The sequence below is a fragment of the Phoca vitulina genome, unplaced genomic scaffold (genome assembly GCF_004348235.1).
Source record: "Phoca vitulina isolate PV1807 unplaced genomic scaffold, GSC_HSeal_1.0 scaffold24, whole genome shotgun sequence".
Lineage (NCBI taxonomy): Eukaryota > Metazoa > Chordata > Mammalia > Carnivora > Phocidae > Phoca > Phoca vitulina.
The window spans coordinates 2433975-2461947 of NW_022589727.1; the positions used below are offsets into that span (position 1 = coordinate 2433975).

General features: G+C 36.8%; 1 protein-coding gene across 2 annotated transcripts in view; it reads right to left on the reverse strand.

Moving 5' to 3' along the window:
• PIK3C3 (phosphatidylinositol 3-kinase catalytic subunit type 3) overlaps positions 1–27973 on the reverse strand; it is a 142645-nt gene that overhangs the window by 36311 nt on the left and 78361 nt on the right. For both annotated transcript variants that reach the window (XM_032421464.1, XM_032421465.1), the window contains 7 exons: positions 26674–26790; positions 21702–21833; positions 19418–19546; positions 18689–18758; positions 16570–16634; positions 10840–10924; positions 2760–2834 (listed from right to left, as the gene is read on the reverse strand). In XM_032421464.1, the coding sequence (XP_032277355.1) occupies positions 2760–2834; positions 10840–10924; positions 16570–16634; positions 18689–18758; positions 19418–19546; positions 21702–21833; positions 26674–26790 (673 nt within the window). The remainder of the gene's footprint in view (positions 1–2759; positions 2835–10839; positions 10925–16569; positions 16635–18688; positions 18759–19417; positions 19547–21701; positions 21834–26673; positions 26791–27973) is intronic.

Below are 27973 nucleotides of genomic sequence, written 5' to 3' on the forward strand. Positions count from 1 at the left end.
CCTCTCCTGCTCCCCCTGCTTGTGTTCCCTCTCTCGCTATGTCTCTCTCTGTCAAATAAATAAATAAAATATTTTAAAAAAATAAAAATAAATGTTCATCCTATTGTAAAGTCCCTTTATCATAAACAACAAAGTTTTTCAAGTATACTAGTCCTGTTTTTTCCCCCTCAAATCTTTCCAAATCTTATTCTTAAAATATCCCTACACACACACACACACACACACACACACACACACACACACACACACACACAGACACGTGACAGAGCAGTTCTCCAAGTCCAAAAGAAAAAGAAGGTCTATTATTTATCAATTTCAAAAAGAAGAGACAAGATATGTGAAAATAACATTACAGACGTAATGCCACTCTATACAGCAGATAATTCCATTGTAATTATAAAATGATTACAACACAAAAACAAATGGAATCACTTTGGTACTTTGATTCTTGTGGTTAAAAGATTTAACTGAAAAAGGCAGTGAAGGGATAACACAGGAAAACCTTTTCCAACTTACAATTCTCTCCAAACACACTGTAATGTTTTATAAATACCCTGTGCTAAACTGGCGAATCTGGCAAGCACCTCTATGATACTCCTTGGTCCTGGTTACCAAAGGGACTGCCTGGCCTTGACAAAGAAGTGGTTCCCACATGCAGTTTCTACCACAGATAATTTGTCACACTAATTAAAAACTAAATATATGAAATTCCAGGTGATGTGAATTAAGAGGGTTAATTATGTATTAATAATTAGACTATGTTTGCTGTATTAAGTTACATTTGATGTGTTAAATTCTTGGTGTCACATTTTGAAGAAATTCTAACAAAACAGAAAATGTTCTTCCCTGAGAGACCATTTTAAGAGTAACTTAAAATCTATTTTCTGTGGAAGGCTGATGAAACTTGAATTATTTAAAGATTTATTTATTTATTTATTTGAGAGAGAGAATGAGACAGAGAGAGAGAGCATGAGAGGGGGGAGGATCAAAGGGAGAAGCAGACTCCCTGCTGAGCAGGGAGTCTGATGCGGGACTCGATCCCGGGACTCCAGGATCATGACCTGAGCCGAAGGCAGTCGCCTAACCAACTGAGCCACCCAGGCGCCCGAAACTTGAATTATTTAGCCCAGGGAAGAAAAGACTACAAAGAGCAGCAATATTTACTCATTCATTAAGTCAACAGTGATTTATCAATCACTGTAGCTAGGTGCTGTTCAAGGCTCTGGACGCGCGGTAGCAGACCGGATGGACAAGGTCCCAGCTCTCATGGAACCTGCGTCCTGAATGGGAGATGATGATAAGAAGTCAACAAGCTCCACAAGGACCTGGATTTGCATCTGTTCTGTTTTGGTATCCCCTGTACCCAGAAAAATACCTGACACATAGGAGGTGCTCAATAAATATTTGTTGAATTATACCAAAAAGAGAGCTTCGGCTAGTGGCTAAGTGCTTTAAAGAAAGCAAAACAACAACAGAGTAATGGAGAAGGGCGGTGGGCAAGTATGCACCATTTCAGATCAGAGAGTTAGAAAAGGCTATTCTAAGGAAATGCCACCTGAACTTAGCCTTAATAACCAAAGTCAGGTGTGAAATGATTTGAGAAGAGCTTTCCAGAGAGAAAAACAACAGGGGCATTTGCCTGAGGCAGGACTGGTTTGACATCCACACATTCAAACTGGTCACTGTGGGCAAGCCACAACTTTACCACAGTGAAGAGTTCACATTTTATTCAAATAGTTTGGGCAAAAGATGTTGGTGGCTTCAAATGGGGTCAAGGCAGTGGAAATGGAGAGAGTGGGTAACTTCCTGATCCATTTGGGAGAAGAGTAGACAAGATCTATTAAATAGTTTTGATATGTGAGACACCTAGAGTAGAATTAAAAATGACTCCTAAGCCTGGGGCTTAAACAACTGGGTGGATGATGCTGCAATTTACTGAGATGGAAAAAATGAAGTGAGGAGCAGGTTATTACACAGGTAATGGAGGAAGCAAACAACTTTTACAACTGGCCACATAATTGGGATGTCAAGTAAGTGGTTGGATATTTCAGTCTGAAGCTTCATGAAATGGACTGAAGTACAGAGCTGTAAGTTTGGAAGTTGTTTGCTTAGAGATGGGGTTAAAGCCAAGGGGCTCAAGAGTTAAAAGGAGGAGGGGGATGAGAATGATTATTCCATGGAACTCCAAGGGGAAAAGCAAAGAATTAAAGACAGGGATTAATGTGAGTTAAGTACAGTTTGGTAAGAGAAAGAATATTCTAACACTCTAACTAGAGCTGTACAGTAAGAGACTCAACTGCTTGCATACATTATGGGCTTTCCACCAAAGGAGGCATTTTCAGAAGTAAGGGTTAGATGACCACCTGCGGGGTTACTACTAAAGTGATTCTTGGGGGCACCTGGTTGGCTCAGTCGGTTAAGCGTCTGCCTTCGGCTCAGCTCATGATCCAGTGTCCTGGGATCAAGCCCAGCAGCGCGCTCCCTGCTCAGCAGGGAGCCTGCTTCTCCCTCTCCCTCTGCCTCTCCCGCTGCTTGTGCTCTCTCGCTCTGTCAAGTAAATAAATAAAATCTTTAAAAAAAAAAAAAAAAGTGATTCTTGTAAAGGATGGGAGTTTCCTTCAAAGGCACCATAAAAAGGAATTTTTAAGACATATATGATTTACTTTCACTAATGTAACTTGTTTTGTTACTAAGCGATTCCACAGTAAAAATCATTGCATATAAAATGTATATATCTGCTAGTAGCCATTAGTTATTACCTGTTTTTGTTAGCAAAAGGTTATCCAGGTGTCTATCTCCAACTCCAAGGATGTACGTAATCACACAATATCCAGCTGCAAATAACAGTTCAAAAAAAAAATAGTGAAAAACACATGCAAACCAAGTTAAACATACAAATGAATATAAAAGCAGTCTGTATTACTTTAATTTCAATTTGATTACTACTTTTTGATTTCTCACCTAAATTCTCATGTGTAATCTTCTTTGATTCTATGAAGAGTTTATCACTTGAAACTCAACATAAATTGCTATTTGCATGAGAAACAATATCTTGTAGAATTTTGTCAAATTATAAAAGTCACTTATATCAAAAGTTAATTCAGGCTTCAGTAACCTTAATTATAACATGATTCTCCCACTTCTCGTTTCAAATTGGACACGTTACAGATGACAGAGAAAAAGAAGTGTCTACAGAAATACACATAATGAAGTCAACCATCCCACAACCCCATTATCTTTAAGATAAAATAAGTAAATGCAGGGTTTAAAAGAAAAATCTTTAGAGAAACAATTGTGAAGTGTCAGCAGATAGAAAAACAACCGAATTCATGTGAGCGGTAACAGCACTTAAGTTCACAGCATAATCTTCTCAAGTATTAAGAAAAATTACATGAGCAGGGCTAAGGGCAGAGTCACTGGCTCTAGCTTTATTCTTTTATCTTTCTCTTCAAAAAAAAATCTGGAAACCTGTCATGTGTTGAAAATACTCAAACAAAATTAAGCAAATAACACCTTTTTGAAGATTATCCATTCTACTGCTCCCATTAGTAACCTGATAAGAAATACAACTGGCAAACATACACATGACTACACCAGTATTTATAAAAACATGTTTATTTCAGTTAGTATGTAGAAAAAAGACTGGACCACCTGTTAATGACCAAATTAATTTCACTGGGTTAATCTTTAATTATTAATTAATCACAGTTACAACTTACTGAAGGTTACTTAGCTAGGCACATTATATTCATCATCTCTAACCCTTATAATGATGCCAGTTAAGTATTACAACTACCATCCAAATGAAAACACCTCAGACTCTAGAAGCTAACAAGATTGTCCAAGGTCACTGGGCTAGGATTTGAACCTAACTCTGATTCTAAAGTCCTTGCTCAGGCGACTTCTGCACTGTAGAGCCCCTGTTCCCCAAAGTGGCTATTTAGATACATGCAATACTCAACAAGATATTTAAGCTCAAGTGTATTTGCTTAGAGTAACTAACCATATTCTAATTATAGATAAAATTTTATATGTATTTCAAAATACATCCATATGTACAGAATGTAGGAAAGCATACTATCATTCCAAAAATGCTTCTACTAGGGGCGCCTGGGTGGCTCAGTCGTTAAGCGTCTGCCTTCGGCTCAGGTCATGATCCCAGGGTGCTGGGATCGAGCCCCGCATCAGGCTCCCTGCTCCGCGGGGAGCCTGCTTCTCCCTCTCCCACTCCCCCGGCTTGTGTTCCCTCTCTCACTGTGTCTCTCTCTCTCAAATAAATAAATAAAAATCTTTAAAAAAAAAATGTTTCTACTAACAATTTTCACGTAACTGTAACAAATCAGTTACTCTCAAAATAGCCTGTGGTGTGACCGGAATTAGTCGTATGCCTATGCACTGTCCTCTTTATGCTTCTTCCTTAAAACAAAACCAGGATGTGGGGGGTGAGACTGTGGCTAGGTAAGAGAATGTGTTTCCCAGACTCGCCTGCACTTAGGCACGCCCAGGGAACTGTAAGCAAATGTCGTTTTGTGATGATGAGCATTTTGAAAGATGGAGCAGACCGAGCTGAGGAGTGAGCCTTTTAGGGTTTTTCTCCCTAAAAGTGAGACTGCAAACATGATGACTGTGTTGGCAAAAGTCATTCAGGACCACAGGGAAAAGGCCAAGAGAATCACAAAGACCTTGGCTGGCCCTAACATCTGTAAGCAGCTGAAACAAATACAGTGGTTAACATTTGGGCTTCCTACAAAAAAGACAATGACCTGTGTGTGTAAACCACTACAGATTACGTGAACTTCAGCTGAATGCAACCATTGACACATTAAGTGATCCACTGAGGAACTTGAGGGTCACTGACATAAAGGATGAGCAAATACAGCTTGCTGGCCAAACTTGGACCCCCTCTGCTTTCATAGTTTATAAATAAAGTTTACTGGAACTCAGCCACACCCATTCATTTACATATTTCTTGAGCAACTGGTTGAATGGCTGCACCAGAGACCATGTGGCCTGAATAAGCCTATAATATTTCATATGTGGAAGGCTTGAGGGAAAAAGTGATTTGACTCCTGATCTGGGGAACTGCTCTTCAAAATGTGAGGCACAGGGGCGCCTGGGTGGCTCAGTCGTTAAGCGTCTGCCTTCGGCTCAGGTCATGATCCCAGGGTGCTGGGATCGAGCCCCGCATCAGGCTCCCTGTTCCGCGGGAAGCCTGCTTCTCCCTCTCCCGCTCCCCCTGCTTGTGTTCCCTCTCTCGCTGTGTATCTGTCAAATAAATAAATAAAATCTTAAAAAAAAAAAAATGTGAGGCACAGACTGGCAGCATCACTCTCACGTAGAAGCCTGTTAAAAATGCAGATGCTTAGGGCCCGCTTCAGTCTTGCTGCATCAGAATTTCTAGGGGCAGTGGCCAGAAAGTGCTTGTTATACACACCAGAGAAGGTTGGAAAGCCCTCTCTAGTGCTTTAATGTACATAAGAATCCCCCGGGAATCCTGTTAAAATGAAGATTCTGATCAAAACATCAGGGGCTACCTAGAGCAATCTATACATTTAATGCAATCCCTATCAAAATACCATCAACTTTTTTCAAAGAAATGGAATTAATAATCCTAAAATTTGTATGGAACCAGAAAAGATCCCGAATAGCCAGAGGAATGTTGAAAAAGAAAAGCAAAGCTGGTGGCATCACAATTCTGGACTTTAAGCTCTATTACAAAGCTGTAATCATCAAGATAGTATGGTAGTGGCACAAAAACAGACACATAGATCAATGGAACAAAACAGAGAGCCCAGAAATGGACCCTCAACTCTATGGTCAACTAATCTTCGACAAAGCAGGAAAGAATGTCCAATGGAAAAAAGACAGTCTCTTTAACAAATGGTGTTGGGAAAATTGGACAGCCACATGCAGAAGAACGAAACTGGACGATTTCCCTACACCACACACAAAAATAGACTCAAAATGGATGAAAGACCTATATGTGAGACAGGAGTCCATCAAAATCCTTGAGGAGAACACAGGCAGCAACCTTCTCAACCTCAGCCACAGCAACTTCTTCCTAGAAACATCACCAAAGGCAAGGGAAGCAAGGGCAAAAATGAACTATTGGGACTTCATCAAGATCAAAAGCTTTTGCACAGCAAAGGAAACAGTCAGCAAAACCAGAAGACAACTGACAGAATGGGAGAAGATATTTGCTAATGACATATCAGATAAAGGGCTAGTATCCAAAATCTATGAAGAACTTATCAAACTCAACACCCAAAGAACAAAGAATCCAATCAAGAAATGGGCAGAAGACATGAACAGACATTTTTCCAAAGAAGACATCCAAACGGCCAACAGACACATGAAAAAGTGCTCAACATCGCTCGGCATCAGGGAAATCCAAATCAAAACCTCAGTGAGATACCACCTCACACCAGTCAGAATGGCTAAAATTAACAAGTCAGGAAATGACAGATGTTGGCGGGGATACGGAGAAAGGGGAACCCTCCTACACTGTTGGTGGGAATGCAAGCTGGTGCAGCCACTTTGGAAAACAGTATGGAGGTTCCTCAGAAAGTTGAAAACAGAGCTACCCTATGACCCAGCAATTGCACTACTGGGTATTTACTCCAAAGATACAAATGTAGTGATCCGAAGGGGCACCTGCACCCCAATGTTTATAGGAGCAATGTCCACAATAGCCAAACTATGGAAAGGGCCTAGATGTCCATCGACAGATGAATGGATAAAGAAGATGTGGTATATATATACTATGGAATATTACGCAGCCATCAAAAAATGAAATCTTGCCATTTGCAACGACATGGATGGAACTGGAGGGTGTTATGCTGAGCGAAATAAGTCAATCAGAGAAAGACATGTATTATATGACCTCACTGATATGAGGGATTCTTAATCTCAGGAAACAAACTGAGGGTTGCTGGAGTGGTGGGGGGTGAGAGGGATGGGGTGGCTGGGTGATAGACATTGGGGAGGGTATGTGCTATGGTGAGCACTGTGAATTGTGTAAGACTGCTGAATCACAGACCTGTACCCCTGAAACAAATAATACATTATATGTTAATAAAAAAACAAAAACAAAACAAAACAAAAACATCAGGGACAAAGCATTGGGACTCACTAATAGAAACAAGTTCCCAGATGAAACCAGTGCTGCTGGTCCATGGCTTACCCGTGCAGCAGCAGCACTGCTCTAAAATTGCTGCAAAATACGCAATTCCACAAATGACAAATGGCCCTCCACGAAAAAACCAGTGAGTGACTTACCAAAGGGTATTACGTCTGGTATTCATAAAGAGAACACTGAGCTCTGTAAGATGTGAGTCACTTAGAAATCTGGTTTGTCGCTCAATACTTGAAGGATACAAAACTCCTACTGATAATATGCTTATGAAGATAGTTGAACTACAATTTTCAAAAAGAGCACCACTGTGTATCAATGCACTTGAGTTGTTGTATGCTACAACTTACTCTTTGTTAATTATAAATTAGTTTTATCACTACTTTGTTTCAAGTTGTTTAGCTATCCCTCTAGAGTAATAATGATCCAATGTGTAGCAACAGTACTTTTGACCTAAAATTTTTATGTAACTAGACATGCCATAAATATTGCCTGTCTCTACTGATAAGGCAAGATGTTTTGATAAACTACTTCTCTTATCACATTTGCTTTTACAATAATATTTCCTTGTTATTACTGGATTATTTTCCAATGGAAAATAATGCCTCAGTGGGTTGGGGTCATAAATATATTTGATGGTCACTTCAATTTATGTTTTTTTAAGTCAAGTGAGATAGCATATGATCTTCTCTCTTTCACATTTATATAAATGGTGGGGGTGTGAATTCAGAATGTTCCAATAATTCTTTTAAGTGTCAATGCTTAAGAGAAGGAGTACATCCTGAAAAAGACATCTGAATTAAGAGTGGGATGATCCCCAGAAATTTTTAGGACACAGATAATAGATTTAGAACAATCTGAGATGACACAAAGTAGATCAGGGGATTTTTAGAGGAACTGAAGCTATTCTTTAACTTCAGTGGAAATACTATACCTGTCCAAGAGAACCTTGTCCAAGGGATGCTGCCCATTAGTATTATGACCTCATATGAAATGTCTTCAAATTGGCTTTATAATACAACTTTGATTTAAAGTAAAATACAGAGAAATATTAGACATCTAAACAATTATTTCCCTTTACTTAGTAATGATACGTGTGTAAGAATAATTAGTGTTCTCAAATTTACTTGCATGATACAGACTTGAAACCTTGCATAATCCAGAAATGTCACCGTAACTATTATCACTTTCTTCTTACACTCTGCCCAAAACTCAAAACTTTATTTTCTAAAACAAAAGTTACACATACATCTATATGATAATGTCTGACAATCACATTCCAGTACAAAGTAGCTAGCAACTTATTAATCACTAAATCCTCTAATGAAAAATTCAAATAATGGCTTTCAACCTCCAGTATAACCTGGAATGCTACCAAACTCACCGAAACACAAATGATTATTTTGTAACACAACAAGATATATAGGAAACAGAAGGCTATTCAAAATAAGACGAAGAGAAGGCCTGCCATCAAATCAATTATCAGGGAAGGAATAAATGTGTAATACTTGGAGAAAAAGAGAGGTACAAGATCCAATTTCAATTTAAGTGTCCAAGAGGTGTAATTTAAATGGCTACTTTTTTTTAAATGAAAAAGCCAGTCATATTTTCATTGGGTCGTGGGAAAAAATGGGACATTATATAAAAGGTACAACACTATGACATGTATCCATAATATACTGTTCTAGTAATTTTACTAAAATTTTCAAATTTTAGTCAATATTTATAGATGATATGTGTATATATATTTCAAGTAGAAAAAGCATTCTTTATTAAATAGATTTATAATGTAAAAAAGTTTATAATAACTAAAAGTTCAGTAAGAAGACACAAGATAATTGTTGGAAGGCATGTGAAGTATCTCATGTAACAGGATACTGAGAACTAGGATAAGGATAAAAAAAGATAGCCACACTTTTCATTCAAGGTGGTTCCAAGCAGGCTCTGTGACTTTCCAGTCCAGGCCTTCAGACACCAACAATTTCCTGTCTCTGAGAGTACTTCCTCTTGGAACCTAGTTCTGAGAAGTCCAAACCACAGAGAGGCCATGTACCGGAGACTTGATTGACAAGCCTTGTTATAAAAGACAGTATGAACTGTCATGTGAGTAATGTTAGATGTCTAGCCTAGTCTTTACATGATATGTAATTTTTTTAGAACACAGAAAGCAGAGTTGAAGTTCTAAAAAAACAGGAAAGAAGAGAAAGGGGAAAGAAAAGAATGAAAGCAGGGATGGTAGGAGAGAAAGAAGAAAAATACAGAGTAGGAGAGGAAGGGTAAGTAAAAAGAAAGAATACATTTTTCTCTGGAATGTCTCAATCGATTTTTTTTAGTTCTTAAATCTACACTGTATGTGGTCATTTTTATGCGTAAACACAGTTACATGTAACACATGTTATATTCCTTCAGTAAAAATAAGATCAAAACCATAAAGGATTTTAATATACATACATATCTTATTTCGGTGCTTTTAAAGTTCCCAGAAATATTACATTTTCTCTATACTTCTAAGCCAAAACTGCATCATCAAGTATAAATTTGGGAAGAAATTATGTTGTCTAAAATAATCTGCAATACTACTTCACAGGAACATTGTGAAAAATAAAAAAAATGTCATGTATAAAAAGCAGTTTACAAGCCATAAAATGATATGAAAGTTTAAATACAACTGTTAAAGGTCTATAAAGCCCCTTACTTGCTTCCCCCTAACTTAAGGATAGGTACAAATAGGAACATAAACATATAATTTTAAATAAAATAAGAATAACTTACCACATACCACATCCCATCCAGGGCTCAACTCTAGTGTCAACTCCTTTATTAACCCTCCCTTAAACAATCTAGTTCTTAAAAACAAACAAATGAACAAAACAAACAAATAAAAAAAAACCTCTTAAGAAAATCTTTTAAAAATCCTCTAGAATATAAACTTCATGAGGATAGGTAGGCATAAATGATCGAAACATTGAATTAATCCCTATGGCATTCTACCACTTACTTATTTCCAGGAAGGGACCATAAAATAAAATATCATGAGAGACATCCTTCTAACACAGCTCTTGAGATTTATCTAAACCATAATTATTACTGAGATTTTTCCCAGAGTCTACTAATTGCAGTTACTCAAACACAGGGAAAATCTAGGGGAAAATTAGCAGCTTCCAAGAAGAGATAACTTGTAATGATAATACAGTTAAGTGATTGCAAAGATACACCCATTAAAGACTAAACAGAATTTACACCTTGTTACTACTATTATGTCAAAACATTAATGACTTCTTTTATCAGGATTTTATCTTTTAATCATCTTCTTATAGAGCATTTTAATCTGCCATGACTGGAATGTCTATGTCCTCCCAAAATTCGTATGTTGAAATCCTACTGCCCATTAGGATGGTATTAGGAGGTGCTTACCATCCTAAAAACTCAAAAATGAGAGCCCACAGAGCTCCCTAGCCCATTCTGCCAGGTGAAAATACAACAAAAAGTCTTCCACCCCAAAAGGGCCCTCACCTGACCATGTTGGTACCTTATCTTGGACTTTCAGCCTATAAGCCACCCTCTGGTATTTTGTTACAGCAGCCCAAAAGGTCTAAGATAAAATCCTACAATGTGCTAAATGTAAATGTGTATGAATATGGCAACATTGGGATAGCCTATTTCCTTGACTCCAATGTATCAATGGAAGTAGAGCTTGAAAAACTTACCACAGCTTTTAACATATGTGTCCATAACTTCAGCACTGATCCCATTTGGCCCATTCTCACTTGGTGCATACTTTCTAAAGAAGTTCTGAAAAGATATAATTTACATGTTTACAAATTCAATACAATCCTTAAACAAATCAGACATTTTGAAATTATAAGAAATGACTAAGCGTCTAGTCTAAAGCTTAGTCAGTAATTATAAAATGTGGACTTTAAAAAGCATATTCCAAGAATCAGTCTTATTACTATGCTTACAGACAGTTAAGATAAAAAAAAAAAAAAAGTATATGCTGCTACTTTTATACCTTAGGGAAAACATTACATAAAATAAAATAAATTTACTGCTATTTCTCTATACTCAATTTATCTCTTTTATCTTTCTTCTGAATGTAAACAATGAGGGGTTTTTTTGTATCATACATTCTCCTTAAAGTGAACATGAGTTATTAAAATTATCTTTTAAGTATAGTTACTGTTACCATTAAAAAACCTCCAGTTATAAAACAAATAAGGGGATGTACAGCACAAGGAATATAGTCAATAATATTGTTAATAACTTTGGTGACAGACAGTAACTAGACTTATGGTGATCATTTCATAATGTATATAATTGTCGAATCACTGTTGTACACCTCAAAGCAAGATAATATTGTATGTCAACTACACGACAATAAAAAAAGCTCAATAAAATTACACCCAAATTTGTAAATTAATTAGAATGCAAGTGCTAATAATTCTTAGAGGAAGTTAATGGAAAGATAAATATAAAAGAGATGTGAACTGAACAAAAGAATTACAGGGGGACAATAAATGCACTAGAGTGTCCAAAGAGTCTGGAAACAATGGGGAAAATAGTGTTTTGTTTTGTTTCTGACTACCAACTGGAACTATTCCCTTACATATTAGATGTTAAAGAAAAAGAGTATATATTATTTGAAAATACAAGTAACATGCTGTTAAAAAAAAAGTTTATCCTATGTTTCAGCTTTTCTGAATGTCCTTTGACAAAGGACTATGCCTTGAATATATAAAGAATTCCTATAAATCAATAAAAACACAAACAACCCAACAGGAAAATGAACAAAAGATGTAAATAAGCATGTCACAGAAGAAATAAATGGCCTATACATACATTTTTAAATGCTCAATCTTGTGGCTAATTAGGGAAATGCAAACTAAAACCACAATAAAATACCAAAATTTAAAAGTCTGACAATATAAAAAATTTTTTTTTTAATTTAAAAAAAATAAAAGTCTAACAATACCAAGATTAGGCAAAGATGTATAGCAATAAGAAACAGAACAGTTTTTCCAAAAACAACTATTTTGGAAAATAGCTTTTAATTATCTACTGAAGTTGAACATGAGAATAACCTATGACTTAGTGAAACTATTTACAGAGATCAGATATGAAAACCAAGAATCAATATACAAACTGCCACTGTCTTTATTTTACTAAATCATAATTTCACAGAGCAACATAATAATTGACAACTTTATTAAACAATTACTTCAGTTAGAAACTATGTTAAAGCTCTACCTACACTTCACATCATCTTCAGAACAATCCTAGAGGTAGGTACTATTATTACCCAAATTTTACTGTTGCAGAAACTGAGACCTGAAGGGTATGTTAGGGGGTCAAGGCCTCCTACAAGTTTGATCTGTTACATGGAGTCACAGACTCAACATACGGTTGTACCACAAGTGACACTTATTAAAGCAAAAGTATACACAGGAGGTTCAGCATAGGAAAAATACACAGGCAAAGTCTAGAGAAACCCATATGTAAGCCTCCTGGCTCTCTTCTGTGAGGGAATAAACTGAGCATATTTATTACTTTTCTTCAACAATTAAAAAAAAAAAAAGGCAGTAATATGGGTGCAGTGTTTCTGTCCAGGGAAACCTATTGAAGACATCACTCAAGGTTTTTATTGGGAGCTGGTCATGTAGGCACCCTCTGTCTAGCAACTGCCAAAATTCTAGAAGGAAAGCAAGTTGTTTGCTATAAATCACGTATCACAAACAGTCTAGGCACATTGAACCACCCTTACCAGTTAGGGAACAGAGGAACGACACACTGAAGGCCAAGTTCCCAGATATCAGTCAGAGGTTAACCTAGCAAGTGGGCCTTTCTAAAGATAAGAACCTCAAGTCGGCTATGTTAACTCTTCTTTGCACAAAGGGTTAAGAAGCCACTCAAGGTTTACATTGAAAAGCTACATGGCCAAACTTCAACCCCAGGCAGTTAGATCTTCTGAGCACAAGTTCTTTTTTTTTTTTCCTTCCATTTCCCTCCCACCCCTCCTCCCCTCTGGTAACCATCTGTTTGTTCTCTATAGTTAAGAGTGTTTTTTTATTTGTCTCTGTTTTTCCTTTATTCATTTGTTTTGTCTCTTAAATTCTACATATGAATGATATCACATGGTATTTGTCTTTCTCTGACTGGCTTATTTTACCTATCATTGTACTTTTCTAGATCCATCTATGTTGTTGCAAATGGCAAGATGTCATTCTTTTTTACAGTGGAATAATATTCCATATGTATGGTATCTGTGTGTGTGTGTGTGTGTGTGTGTGTGTGTGTGTATCCCACCTCTTTTTTATCCATTCATTTATTGATAGACACTCGGGCTGCTTCCATAATTTAGCTATTGTAAATAATGCTACAATAAACAAAGGGGTGCATATATCCCTTCCCTTCGATTTAGTGTTTTCATATTCTTCAGTTAAATACCCAGTAGTGGGACTACTGGATCATAGGATAGTTCTATTTATAAATTTTTTGAGGAACTTCCATACTGTCTGCCACAGTAGCTGTACCACTTCTCATTCTCACCAACAGTGTACCAGGGTTCCATTTTCTCCAGTTCCTCACCAAGACCTGTTGTTACTTGAGTCTTTGATTTTAGCCATTCTGACAGGTGTGAAGTGGTATCTCATTGTGGTTTTGGTTTGTATTTCCCTGGTGATGACTAATGTTGATCATCTTTTCATGTGTCTGTTGGCCATCTGGAAGTCTTCTTTGGAGAAATGTCTGTTCATGTCTTCTGCCCATGTTTTAATTGGATTGTTTGGTTTTGGGGTATTGAGTTGTATAAGTTCTTTATATATTTTGGATACTAACCCTTTATCAGATATGTCATTTGCAAACATCTTCTCCCATTCAGCATGTTGTCTTTTTTTTTTATTTATTTTTTTTTAAAGATTTTATTTATTCATTCGAGACACAGAGATAGAGAGAGAGAGAGAGAGAGAGCACGAGCAGGGGGAGAGGCAGAGGGAGAAGCAGGCTCCCCACTGAGCCAGGAGCCGGACGTGGGGCTCGATCCCAGGGTCCTGGGATCGTGACCTGAGCTGAAGGCAGACGCTTAACAATCTGAGCCACCCAGGCAACCCCAGCATGTTGTCTTTTAATTTTATTGGCTGTTTCCTTTGCTATGAAGAAGCTTTTTATTTTGATATAGTCCCAACAGTTTATTTTTGCTTTTGTTTCCCTTGCCTCAAGAGACAGATCTAAAAGAATCCTTTTAGCTGATGTCAGAGAAATTACTGCCTGTGCTCTCTTGTAGGATTTTTATGTTTTCAGTTCTCACATTTAGGTCCTTAATCCATTTTAAGTTTATTTTTGTGTGTGGTGTAAGAAAGTGGTCCATTTTTCATTCTTTTGCATGTAGCTGTCCAGTTTTCCCAACACCATCTGTTGAAGAGACTTTTACCCATTGCATATTCTTGCCTCTTTTGTCAAAGATTAATTGACCATGTAATTGTGGGTTTATTTCTTGGCTTTCTATTCTGTTCCGTTGATCTATGTGTCTATTTTTGTGCCAGTACCATACTGTTTTGATTACTACAGTTTTGTAATATAAAAGATCTGAAATTATGATACCTCTAGTTCTGTTTTTCTTCTTCAAGATTGCTTTGGCTATTTGAGGTCTGTTGTGGTGTCATACAAATCTTAGAATTATTTGTTCTTGTTCTGTGAAAAATGCTGTTGGTATTTTGATAGGGATTGCATTAAGTGTGCACATTGCTTCAGGTAGTACATTTTAACAATATTTGTTCTTTCAATCCATGAGCATGGAGTGTCTTTCCATTTCTTTGTGTCATCTTCAATTTCTTTCATCAGTGTTTTATAGCTTCCAGAGTACAGGTCTTTTATCTCTTTTATTCCTAGGTATTTTATTTTATATTTTATATTTATTGTTTATGTCACTTGTAAGTGGGATTATTTTCCTAATTTGCTGTTTCATTATTAGTGTATAGGAATGCAACAGATTTTTGTATATTGATTTTGTCTCCTGTAACTTCACTGAATTCACTTATCAGTTCTAGGAGGCCAATATCTCTCATGAACATAGATGCAAAAATCCTCAAAAAATATTAGCAAACTGAATCCAAGAATACTTTAGAAAAATCATGCACCACAATCAAGTATGATTTATTCCTGGGATGCAAGGGTGGTTCAATATTCGCAAATCAATCAACGTGATATGTCACATCAATAAGAGAAAGGATGAGAATCATATGATCATTTCAATAGATGCCCAAAAAGCATTTGACCAAGTACAACATTCATTCATGATCAAAACCCTCCACAATGTAGGTTTAGAAGGAACATACCTCAACATAATAAAGACCATATGCAAAAAACCCACAGCTCACATACTCAGTGGGGAAAAACTGAGAGCCTTTTCCCTAAGGTCAGGAGTAAGACAAGGATGTCCACTCTCACCACCCTCATTCAACATAATATTGGAAGTCCTAGCCACGGCAGTTATACAACAAAAGGAAATAAAATAGGCATCTGAATTGGTAAGGAGGAAATAAAACTTTCACTGTTTGCAGATGACATGATACTACATATTTAAAACCCTAAGGACTCTAGTAAGCGGGAGCTTTTAACCACTGCATGTGACTGTTCCCTAAACCAAAGAACAGAATAACCACTTGCTTCGTGAAGGAATCAGAGTAATACTTTTCTGCAAATCTAAACTCCATACTGAATTACTGTGACATGTTAAACTGGGAAAGACAAAACACACTGTAGCAAATATCCTCTGTCAAGTCCTTCTCTGTGTTAGCTCTCATGTCAGGTATATCAGGTTTTCTGTGTAAATTATGTACTTTTTTTTACACAGGAAAAAAGAAAAATCATATTTAAAAAACAACCAAAATAAACTATTAAGGTGTGATAAGAACTAATCCGTGTATTTAAAGTGTAAAAAATTTCAAAGACACACATGGCATGGTCCTAGAAACTGTCTGCCTTTTCTTATATTAAAGGACAGCGACGAGATTGGAGAGCAAGACGGGTCTTAAAGACAAATGTTCAAACCATGTATGAGGAAGAATATGCAGCACTGCTCTGAATAACAACAAAAATTGGAAATAATCAAGTGTTCATTTATGGTTAAATAAATTCTAGAATTTCCATAATCTGGAATATAATATAACCATAAACTAACAAATTTTTAATTTAATTAATTCCTGCTTCCCTATTGTATGCCAGGCACTGGTTAAGGAACTGAGCATCTGTATGTACTAACATGGAGGAATTCCCACCTGATAGCACTGTTTACTTCCAAGGAAAGGAAAACGATGTGAGGGAAGAAGGGTGATAAAAGGAGACATTCATTTTTTACTGCATATACTTTTTATAAAGATTGAAATTTTTAGAACAGTAATATATTCATGAATTGTATAACTCATTTAAAATTGGTTCTGTACCTGAATGCTTCCCTCTGTATCAAGAACTTCAGCAACAGGAACTGATTGGATAAACTGCATGAAGCCTACACAGAAATATATGCATTGCATTAAGCACAATTATTGGTTAAGCAATAAAAATAATGGTTCTACTAAGAATAACCTTCATTTCAAATGCATATACTACATACCTGAACAACTTAAATAGGTCTGTAAACAATATATTTAGCCTGGCATTTAATTCACAGGAACTGTAAGAAAACTTTTCTTTCAATTAAGCTGATTTATCTGCATGCTTCTCCAGGCCAGTTTCTATTACTGTACACAAGGAAGAGAAAGTAATAGCTAAGCTTTCTAAATTGGGCACAAAAATTTCTTCTTTCTGTATTTTTATAACGTATACCAATTAAAAATGTTCCAAATTTCAAATCACTTTAAGAAATCTGAAATTATGTATTATCAATCACCTAAGCCTAAAACTGTATTATGTTCACTGGCTTTTTTTGTCTAATACTCCATCTTCTGACATTTCCTAGAAATGATAGGAGAAGAAAGTATAAATCCCTTAAACTACCAAAAAGAAGGGGAAGAGGACACCATTATATGGGAGAACAAGAAGGAGAAAAGATAAGTCTAATTAAGTCTAGAGACCACAACAGTAGTATAAAACAACAAATCTATGAAAATACCAAAGTTGAATGAAGGAAACTACTGCATCCTCCTTTAGAGTAAGAAATGTCTCATTCATTGCTGGATCACAAACAGGGAATAGTTTGCATTCATTCACTTAAAATATATTTATTGTCTTTCTCCCATGTAGTAAGAACTTTTCCATGTAAAAAATAGAGCTTTGACCCTGTCTTTAAAGACTGTACAAGCCTGCAAGTCTTACTGGGATAAATACTATGAAGAAAAGGGTACCATGAAAGAGAAAAGTGTAGGGAGACCTAAATCACCACAGAGATCAGAGGGCATCGGACATTTGAGCCGTGTTTTGAAGGATAATGAAAGTTAATAGGTAAAGCTGTGGAGGAATGGATGCTAAAGATAAGGACCAAAGCATACATGAAGGCCGTAAGGCTGAAAAAAGCATGGTGTGTTTGAGAAAATGGAAGGTGGCCCGTGTGGCTAACTCCTGGGAAGCAAGCAGGAGACTGGCAAAAGAGAGGCTTGAGAAACAGGCCCAGGAGTGTGTCACAACATGCCAGAACTTGTACACCAAGCTAAGGCTTCTGTCTTTGTCTGAGGAGCAAACAGAAGTGAGTAAATCAATTTATGCAGGATAGTCAAAGAGCACAAGTGCACTTTTAACAAGATCATTCTGAGAGAAAAATGAGAAGAGGAATTATACCACCAAAAGGTTTTGAGGGTGGCCAGGGGAAGAGCAGGAAACCTAAAACAGATACTTTTGTTGTTCCCAGGTATCTACGAGTGAGAAGCTCCGAGAGTAACAAGACTAGGGAATTTACAATAGGTTTTAGGCAAGCATTCCTAGGGAATCATCTATCAAATTTCCAGAGGTTATTCCATCTTAGAAAGACTTAGATGCCATAAATCTATATTAAAAAAATTAGTTAGGGGCGCCTGGGTGGCTCAGTAGGTTAAGCGGCTGCCTTAGGCTCAGGTCATGATCTCAGGATCCTGGGATAGAGGCCCGCATCTGGCCTGCTCAGCGGGGAGCCTGCTTCTCCCTCTCCCTCTGCCTTCCTCTCTGCCTACGTGTGCTCTCTCTCTCTATCTCTCTGTCAAATAAATAAATAAAATCTTTAAAAAAAAATCAGTTAATAAGGCAACATCATTTGCTGAGTGGCTTTTTTCAGCAGAGCACAATACAAAGCCACTCTGCGTCATAGTAACTCTCAAATGATGATTCAGGACACAAATTACCGTGTAAGAAACTACTGTGAATTGTAACCAGTTTTGAATGCAAATAAATACAGTATAAAGGTGTTAATTTTTCCTTACAGATACACTGTTTAATGTTTTCAAGAGGAAGCTGAGAGAGAAAAGGAGAGAGGCACAATCAGTCTTCAGTGCTACAAATGAGTTCAATCTCTAATGTTCTTAACTTTCAATTAAAAGAGGAAAAGTAGACTCATGGGACACTGAAATAAACAACCACAGTGTAACATAAACTTACCATGTTTTGTACTGGTGGCTAATACCTTGTAGGGTGTCAACTTCAAATCCAGATTTTCTTTCCGTAGCAGCTTTTGATCAAAAGATAAAATATGTTAAACAAATATAAAGATTATTCTGAAAAAGTTTTGTAGGCAAGTATTATAATAGCTTAATGTAAGAGATTTAGGCGATAAATCTAAATTAAAGGTTTAACTAAATTAATCAGTTAATTTTACTCTGATCATCAAATTTATTAAGCACTTACTTGATGGTATGCCAATTTTTTTTTTTATCTTATTCTAAATCACTGTCAATAGTTTTCAATGAACAGTAGGGTTCCTCCAACTCATTTATGCCATTCTCTCTAGTCACGAAGTGTTTTAGAACTCAGAAAAAGGGAAATAAGGGCAAATATATTCCTTTTAAAGCCAGGGGCAGGGATGCAATTTAAAGAAAAAGATCTAGCTGACTAAGAGGAAGGGAATTATTAAACCTGACATCGAGAGAACTTAACTGAGAAAAAAGTTTTAATAAAAAGAAATGCATGCAATTTCATTTTATACTCATCACAAGAGTCACTCTGCAACGTACAAAAACAACTACACTTGTTCAAGGTCAAGTAGAGACTGCTGAGCTTCCTTTGTACCTGAATGTTAAAAATACTTCCATGTCTATACACAGCATACACACTAAACTGTAGTTTTCCAAAATTAATAAATGTTCCCTGCCAACATAAGGTTATAGTCACCTTGTCCATGAGTGAAATGATTTGAAGAATAAGTTGATCTTGCCGTAAATCATCCCCATGCTTAAATATAACTGGGTATTTGCCCCCATCTTCTGTCTTAAAGAATAACTGTGCAGGCATAAGAGCACTCTGGAAATAAAAATATTGTTTTCAAATTTGGATGTAAATTAATGCACGGAGATTTACTATACACAGGAGGAAACACTGACCTGTAAGGTAAACAAGGAAGTTATCAGAACCTAAAGAAACAAGATGGGCTGGCAGCAAGATGTAATTAGATACCTTGGAGAAAACAACAAGCTAGCTAATAGTCAGAAGATTACATGGCATAAAGAACAAGAGCTCCAGAGTCAGTGACAGGAATCTAGGCTCCACCAGGTACTAGCTGGGTGATCTCACACATGTTCTTTAACCTGTCTCCTCACTTGTAAAATAAAGATAACTTTTCCTCTGCAGAGTTGCTAAGACATATGACAGAGCAAATACAGTAAAATGTTAAGAAGAGTCAAACAGTAGGTATCTAGTTGTTCACTGTATAATTCTTTAATCTTTGCTGTATGCTTGAAAACTTTCCTGTGAAATGATGGGGTAAAAGGCATCAAAAATGCTTCATTGAATATATGTTTAGAACTTATAACCTCTTTTGGATTAAAACTCTGAATTTTAAATTATCTTAAATTTGGAGTATCTTTTTATCACCCCAAGCAAAAACATATTTTGTAAATTACCTCAACAGCATTTGTGACCCCAAAATGATTAAGAATTACTATGACAGAGTTATGTAGTAAAGGCCCTAGAACCATTAATCCTAAACTCCAACCCTAAATTTTTAAGAATGCTCACATACTTTAAGGGTTGTAAGAAAAACAAACAAAAAGACTGGATATCAGGATCAAAAACATGTCTCATAATATTTTATTGACCATCCACTTTGTGCATTTAAGACATAATTAAAATATTGCACACTTAAGGAGAAAATAGGTCAGAATCCACCTAACAATAGTGGCAGATATACACTCCTCTACCCCACTCTTACAACTCCTGCTCTGTCTTAAATATTTTTTCCTCCCATCCTGTTTCAAAAAAATGGTAAAACTACCTTTTTGATTTACTGCTCTCGATTAGTCCTCAGGGAATGAGAATATTAGAAGCTGGTCTTGTTTGAGAGTTCCAGCCCAAAGGAACACCAGTTGTACACATGTACACCAGTTGTTACATGTCTGTGTGTAGCTTTTAACATCTCAGCTTCCAGTGGGTTGTAAACACAAGCTAAGAAATAGTTGCATTTTATCTCCTGTTCCAGTATTTTTCAAATTGCAGGTTATAATCCATTAATGAGTTTTAAAACCAATTAAACAAGTTGCAAGTTACATTTAAAATGTAATGCAACAGAATAATTCTTAATAGAATAGAAACTATCAGAGTCCATAACATGCAAAAAGGTTCAGTACTACTTTAAAAACTTAGTTTCAATTGTGTGAGCTGGGCTGCCATAAGTTGCCCTCAAACACACCCTTGAAAAAAAATCCAAACTACTTACTATAATCACACCCTTTTTATATTCATAAGTAGTTGTCCTATGAGCCCTTTCTTTTCTGGATACAAAGTAGTTTTCCAGTACAACTTATGCCCTTCCACCCCTAGAATCACAAAACGTAAAACACCATGTCTCACAGAGACCTTTCTTTATGATGCCCAACAGGTAATGATGCTTCACAGGTAATGATGCCCAGTCCTTTGGCCCAACTGGAGAAAGAGGCTACCATCAGCTCTAACTATCCAAGTCGTGGCCAGCCAAAAGAAGCCTGGCATGCTATCAAGGACTAAAGAGAATTACTACTTGAAAACACAAGAAAAAAATTTAAGTCACAGAAACAAATAACAGAGCAAGAAATGTTAAAAAGGTTAACTGAGACTATAACCACATGAACTTATGAACTGAATGGGTAATATAAGTGTTGCAAAATTTTAAGGTTTTTTTAAAAAAGCTTACATGGAAAAAAGTAGGTGTGGCTCTAATTAATAAAAAGTTCAAAGAATTAAAGATTAAAAGCAACCCAGAGATTTAAAAAAAATATTTGACATGACACATTTCATATAAACATACCTACCGGTAAATCAAGACACAATGATAAACAAAAGGTAATTTTTTATCTAGCATTTACTAAATCAAACAAAATTACAGATATTATCTGCACTGTAATCATTTTTGAAGGGAGTGTCTCTGTTTTTGTTTTATAGAATCAGGTTCCAATCATATACATTAGAGATCCATCACAATTACCTTAAATAGTGTAGCTGTTTCTGGGATTATTCCTCTAATTTTCACCTGGGGTTCTAAAGGCAATGGGATAAGTTCCACATCTGACAAGTTCATCTTTTCATTGTCTCCAAGCAATGCCTGTAGTCTCTCGTTCTAAGAGAACAAATCAGAAAGAACTGATTGCGTTAAAATGGAAAAGTAGTTTATAAAACATATGGTAAAGACATAAAGAGTAATCTTACTAACTTTGAAATGTCTCCAAAGCACCATAAAAGTAACACGAACTAGACTGTGCACCCATAAGAGACAAGCACTCCACACTTGGAACCTGCCTGACAAGAGCAGCGGCACACTTTAAGAGGAGCGATCCCTTGACTGTGAAGAGCTGGACTTACACAAGGTTAGGAAATACATTTCTCTTGCTGCAGCTGAGAGTAAGGAATACACTCATGCTGGATTTAAAGACTCCATTTCTGTTTTCAAAGGGTGTGTGAAGCCACAAAGAGAAACTCATTTCATTTGAAGCTTAATTTTGTATGACCAAATATTAAGCAAGAATTTCAGTACTCTGCTCCAGGGCATGTTTTGGGTTTAAAAAGTAAACAATTCACTTGGAGGAACTTGAACCCCACCTTTTACTGTTCACTGGCTTGGTCTGATCAAACTTTTCCTAAGATATTATCATTTATTTTCTTCAGCTCACATGCGTACTGCCATTGAGCCAAGAATTCAGAAACTGAAAAATTCAAGTCACTGCGGAACACCTTTGTCATGTAGCAGCATCTGTACTGTTTAGATCAAGTCCTTCCATTCAATTTCAAAAGAGCAATCCTCTTGAAAGCTTCGAGAGAGTCTTGCATTCTTTTAACAGGTGTGCTTGTTCTTTAAAGGGGAAAACCTGCCCTGCCAATCCCAGCAGCATGACGCACCTGCACTGTAACGCTACTGAGAGGATGCAGCGTCGCAGGAGAGAACCCTGCAATCAGTAAGGTGGAAGTTCAGAAAAATAATGTTTCCAGGACCACTAAGACAGAAAGTCAGATTCTTCCCCTCCAGTAATATTCCAGTTCTCCCTCTGAATCGTAGAAAGTGCAAGTTAAGGTCAACTGAAAACTGGTACGAACTTCTACATAACCCTTATAAAAATTACTAAATCTACTCCCTAACCAAATGTATGATCAGACATATAAGTATGAGGTAATGTCTATTAACCTGAATTTCAAGTTATCCATTCATGACCAATTTCTAATTGATGTGCTAATAAACAATAAAATAACCAGAAAACAGATCAAAGGAGGGTGAGAAATCCAGCCACTTCTTACCACGTCCAGCGCTATAAGCCCTGGGCTCCTGCCATCACTTCTCAGCTTGATTACTGCAGTAGCCTCCTGACGACCCTTCTTCACCTTTGCCTCTTACAGTCTCTTATCAAAAACAACTAGAGTACTGCTGCTAAAACCAAAGTCAGGCCATGTCACTCTCCTGTTCAAAACCCCCAACAGCTTCTATGCTAATTCCGTGTTTAAGTCAAAGTCCTTGTAATGGCTTACAAGGATATACTCTGTTTCTTTCTTATCTCTGTCCTCTTTCCTCCTCTCCTACTACCCCCCCCCCACTCTCCCTCCGCTCCAAATACACTGGGCTTCCTCCTATTTCACAAATATGTCACGCACACACACATACATGCTCTCACATCAGGCTTCTGTCCTTGCTATTCCTCTGGCTGGAACAGTCGATTCTCTAGATACGCCCATGGCTTACTCCCTCACCTGCTTCAAGTCTTTGCCCAAATGTCAACTTCCTAGTGAGGCCTTCCTGACCATGCTATTGAGAGGTGAAACACTGCCTTACTACTCAAACCCAGCACTACCTGTTTCCTTTTCCTGCTTTATTTTTCTCCATAGCATACAACAGTATCTACTCTATATTTCACTCACTTATTCTATTTACTTCCTCCTCCAAAGCTCCATAAGATTACAATTTTTATATTCACTGCTATATCCCCAGAACCTAAAAAAAGTATTTGGAATGCAGTAGGCATGCAATACATTTTTATAGAACAAATAAATGAATATTGATCACCTAAAGGATCAAAAAGTGAAAAGACAACATTTAACAACATTCCCAAAATGAAAGCTTTAATTAAAATTTTTTAAAACATTTTATTTATTTATTTGAGAGAGAGCACGCATGGCGGGGGGCGGGGGGGGGTAGACGGAAAGGGACAAGCTGACTCAATTCCAAGACCCTAAGATCAATCATAACCTGAGCCAAAGGCAGACGCTTAACTTACTGAGCCACCCAGGCAGCCTAATAAAATTTTTAAAAAGTATTGATGGAAATGCCTTTTTATTGAATTCAAATATCCAGACTCAGAGACCTCTTTCAACAGAATTCTTCCTAAACTAGAGGTCAACACAGGAAAACACTATTGCAAAAACTTTATCATTTGTTTTACCCATTTTACTAATAACTCACAGATAACGTTCCTACATATCTAACACTGCTACGTTCACCACGACATATTTCTCCCAAACTCATTATGGAAATGGGGGGATGGAAAAGTGCTACATATGATTTTAAATTATTAGCAGTAGTGAATTCATTGTTACTAATAAATAACACAAATAATGGTAGTAGACAGCCATCTTGGCATTTCTCCATGGTGCCAGGGCTTGTTTCTAGTAAATCTACATTAACAAAATTGCTTGTCTTTTAACACACCATAAAAAAATGTCTAAAAAGATTTTTAGCCAATATTGAGACTATATTTAGGATTGTCTGATTTAAAATATAGGCTATGTGGCAAAAACAAAATTTATTTTGGGAAGCTTTAAGTGATACCTCAAATGGGTATGCAGTTGTCCTCCAAAATAGCTAAAACTGATGTGTAGCCAGACTCATGTGCGTGACAAATAGAAGAGCATGTTACACAAACACAAACTGGTTTAAACATATGCCCACACTGACAGTTGCAGGGACCGCATTCCTGCAGGTGGGTATGTGGGATTATACTGCTTCCTCACACAGGCACCTCTGTGGAGAGGGGCTCCACAAAGGAATAGCAGTAGGGATTTAGTTATTTAAACCATGGTTTGTGATTTTTTCACAGCAATGACAAAAAAAAGTCATCTCAATAAAAATGTGTTTCTCTTCAGCCCATTTTCTCCTTCTTAACCTTGTGAACATTATTCCTTGCACATATATCTACTAGCATTTCTCCTTAGACCTGATCCCCTTCCTCTGAATTCCTGACTCCATTTTTCACCTTTTTTCCTCTCCACCTTCCTCTCACAAGTCTGGAGAACAACAGTAAAATGTGTTGTGTTCTTTTACAAAGGTCACCAAGAAAGATCTGCCTATGGTGGGATTAGGTAAAGAGAAGATATCAAGTGAATCCTTCATACCATTTGGGCTAATGATGAGGGAAAAATGACATATGAAGAACAGATACTCATCTATTGTCATCCCGTAGAAGCCTTACTTGAGAGAAAGATCCATGTACTAGCCATTAGAACAGATGCAAAGCCAGTGCTATTACTAACAACTAATTCTGCCACCCTGGGCAAGTCACATTGGGCTTTCATTTTCTCAGAGTAATTCCAGTCTCCACAATCTGTAGAGGTCCTTTACACATCAAACACATTATATGCCAGGATGCTAAAATTCTAAAATGAGACCCAATAAAGCATTGTAGATTAAAAATATGGACAGAGGGGGCGCCTGGGTGGCTCAGTCGTTAAGCGTCTGCCGTCGGTTCAGGTCATGATCCCAGGGTCCTGGGATCGAGCCCCGCATCGGGCTCCCTGCTCTGCGGGGAGCCTGCTTCTCCCTCTCCCACTCCCCCTGCTTGTGTTCCCCCTCTTGCTGTGTCTCTCTGTCAAATAAATAAATAAAAATCTTTAAAAAAAATAAAAAATAAAAATATGGACTGAGAATGCCTGGGAATAAACCCCAACTGTAATACTTACTAGCTAAGGATGCTGGACAAATTACTTAACCCCTCAAACCCTCATATACTGTTGGTGGGAATGCAAGCTGGTGCAGCCACTCTGGAAAACAGTATGGAGATTCCTCAAAAAGTTGAAAATAGAGCTACCCTACGACCCAGCAATTGCACTACTAGGTATTTATCCAAAGGATACAAATATAGTGATTCAAAGAGCCATATGCATCCCAATGTTTATAGCAGCAATGTCCACAATAGCCAAACTATGGAAAGAGCCCAGATGTCCATCAACAGATAAATGGATAAAGAAGATGTGGTATATATATATATATATATATATACATGGAATATTACTCAGCCATTGAAAAGAATGAAATCTTGCCATTTGCAACAACGTGGATGGAACTAGAGGGTATTAGGCTAAGCAAAATAAGTCAGAGAAAGACAAATACCATATGATTTCACTCATATGTGAAATTTTAAGAAACAAAACAGATAAACACAGGGAAGGGAAGGAAAAATGAGATAGAAATAGAGAGGGAGGCAAACCATAAGAGAAGCTGAACTCCAGGAAACAAACTGAGGGTTGCTGAAGGGGAGGTGGGTCAGGGGATGGGGTAACTGGGTGATGGGCATTAAGGAGGGCACTTGATGTAATGAGCACTGGGTGTTATATGCAACTGATGAATCACTAAATTCTACCCCTGAAACTAATAATACAGTATATGTTAACTAAATTGAATTTAAATAAAGAATTTTTTAAAAATTATTTAACCGCTCTACCCCCACTTTTTCTTATAATTGAGATCATAATAGCATCTAACATAGAGTTGTTGTGAGAATTAAATCAATATATATATGTATATATATAAATTCATAAAACAGGATCCTGTACATAATCAGTGCTTATAAATCCTCCTATTGCTATAATTACATAAGAATTTCATAAAATATATCAACCCAGAGAGACAGTACCAAAACTCAGTATTTTATGATACTGCAACATCATTAGTCATAAACAAAAAGCAAAGCCCACAGGTTTACCTTTTTCTTACGATTTCCGCTTTCACGCTGCACTGCCTTCATTAGATGCACCAGCCGATCTACAAACGTCTGCTGTGCAGCCAGCAAAGAACGCATAACTCTGACAGACTTATCACCCTGAAGGGATTCAAAGGAAAGGAAAATTAGTTCTGTGTAGCATAATGATCAGGGTTTCTTTAATAGCATGGGTGATCTTTATTTATTCTTCTAATAGCTACAAACTTCAATACAAAGTGAAATTGAAAAAGATTAATTATCTTGATTCAGAGATAATGAGAAAGCTTCTAGCTTATTTAAACACTGCCAACTCTTCTGCAGTTGAAAATTATCTGAGTCTTCAGCGAATACTAATCTATCAAAAACAGCACTTTTTTTTCACATACAACCATGTGATTAGAGAGAATCCGTTCACCAAAATGCATTCACTCTTGACTCAATAAATAACTGGAAGCCTATGATGTCTTCAGAGATGCATAGGCATATGGCAGAAACAATATCATCTTCAGGGAACTAAAAATCTACTGAAAAAAAAAGAAAAGCACTCAAATAGCAACATAATGCATGCTTGCTTAGTAAAATATAAGTCATAAAAATTAAATGCCATAAAGTCTTATGTAGTGAATTCCCAGTTCATAAAGTATTATAAAATACATTTTCTCATTTAATCTTCCCAGTTACACTGATAAGGGTGGCTAGGCAACTGTTATAACTCTCATTTTAAAGGTGAGGAAATTTAAGCTCAGAGAAAGTGAAATTTCTTCACAGGATGACAAAAGCTGTAAGTGACAGAACTGAGGTTAGAAGACCAACTACTTTATCTGCCAATAGGTGAATGAAGAGAAGCTCTGAGCTCTGAGAACTATAGAAAAGTTTAGTCTCCAAGATCTCAGTAAGACGGGACTTAAATTTGTAAGAACATGAAACATGTTCATCTGCAGCTGCAGAAAAAAGATGCTATGAAGTCAACTATTTCTGCAGCAAATCACAGATCAGTGCTGCGAGGGTTCTCACTGCCCGTGCACCCTCTGCTGGCTGAACCGTGCCACAGCACTTTAAGAATTACAACACCTAAGAGGAGAAAATGGTTTTACATAGATTCTAAAAACTGTTTAAGAAGCAAAAATACAAGTTATGTAGTAAGTACCTGCAATATGAGCATTGTCAGATTTCTGAAAATGTACCTAGTCTTGATAAACAAAATAGAAGAGAGGGAAATAATAAAAGCAAAGCTTTGGAATTTGTTCCATATATAGGTTTATTTCATTAAATCAGAGGTCAACAAACTTCCTATAAAGGGCCA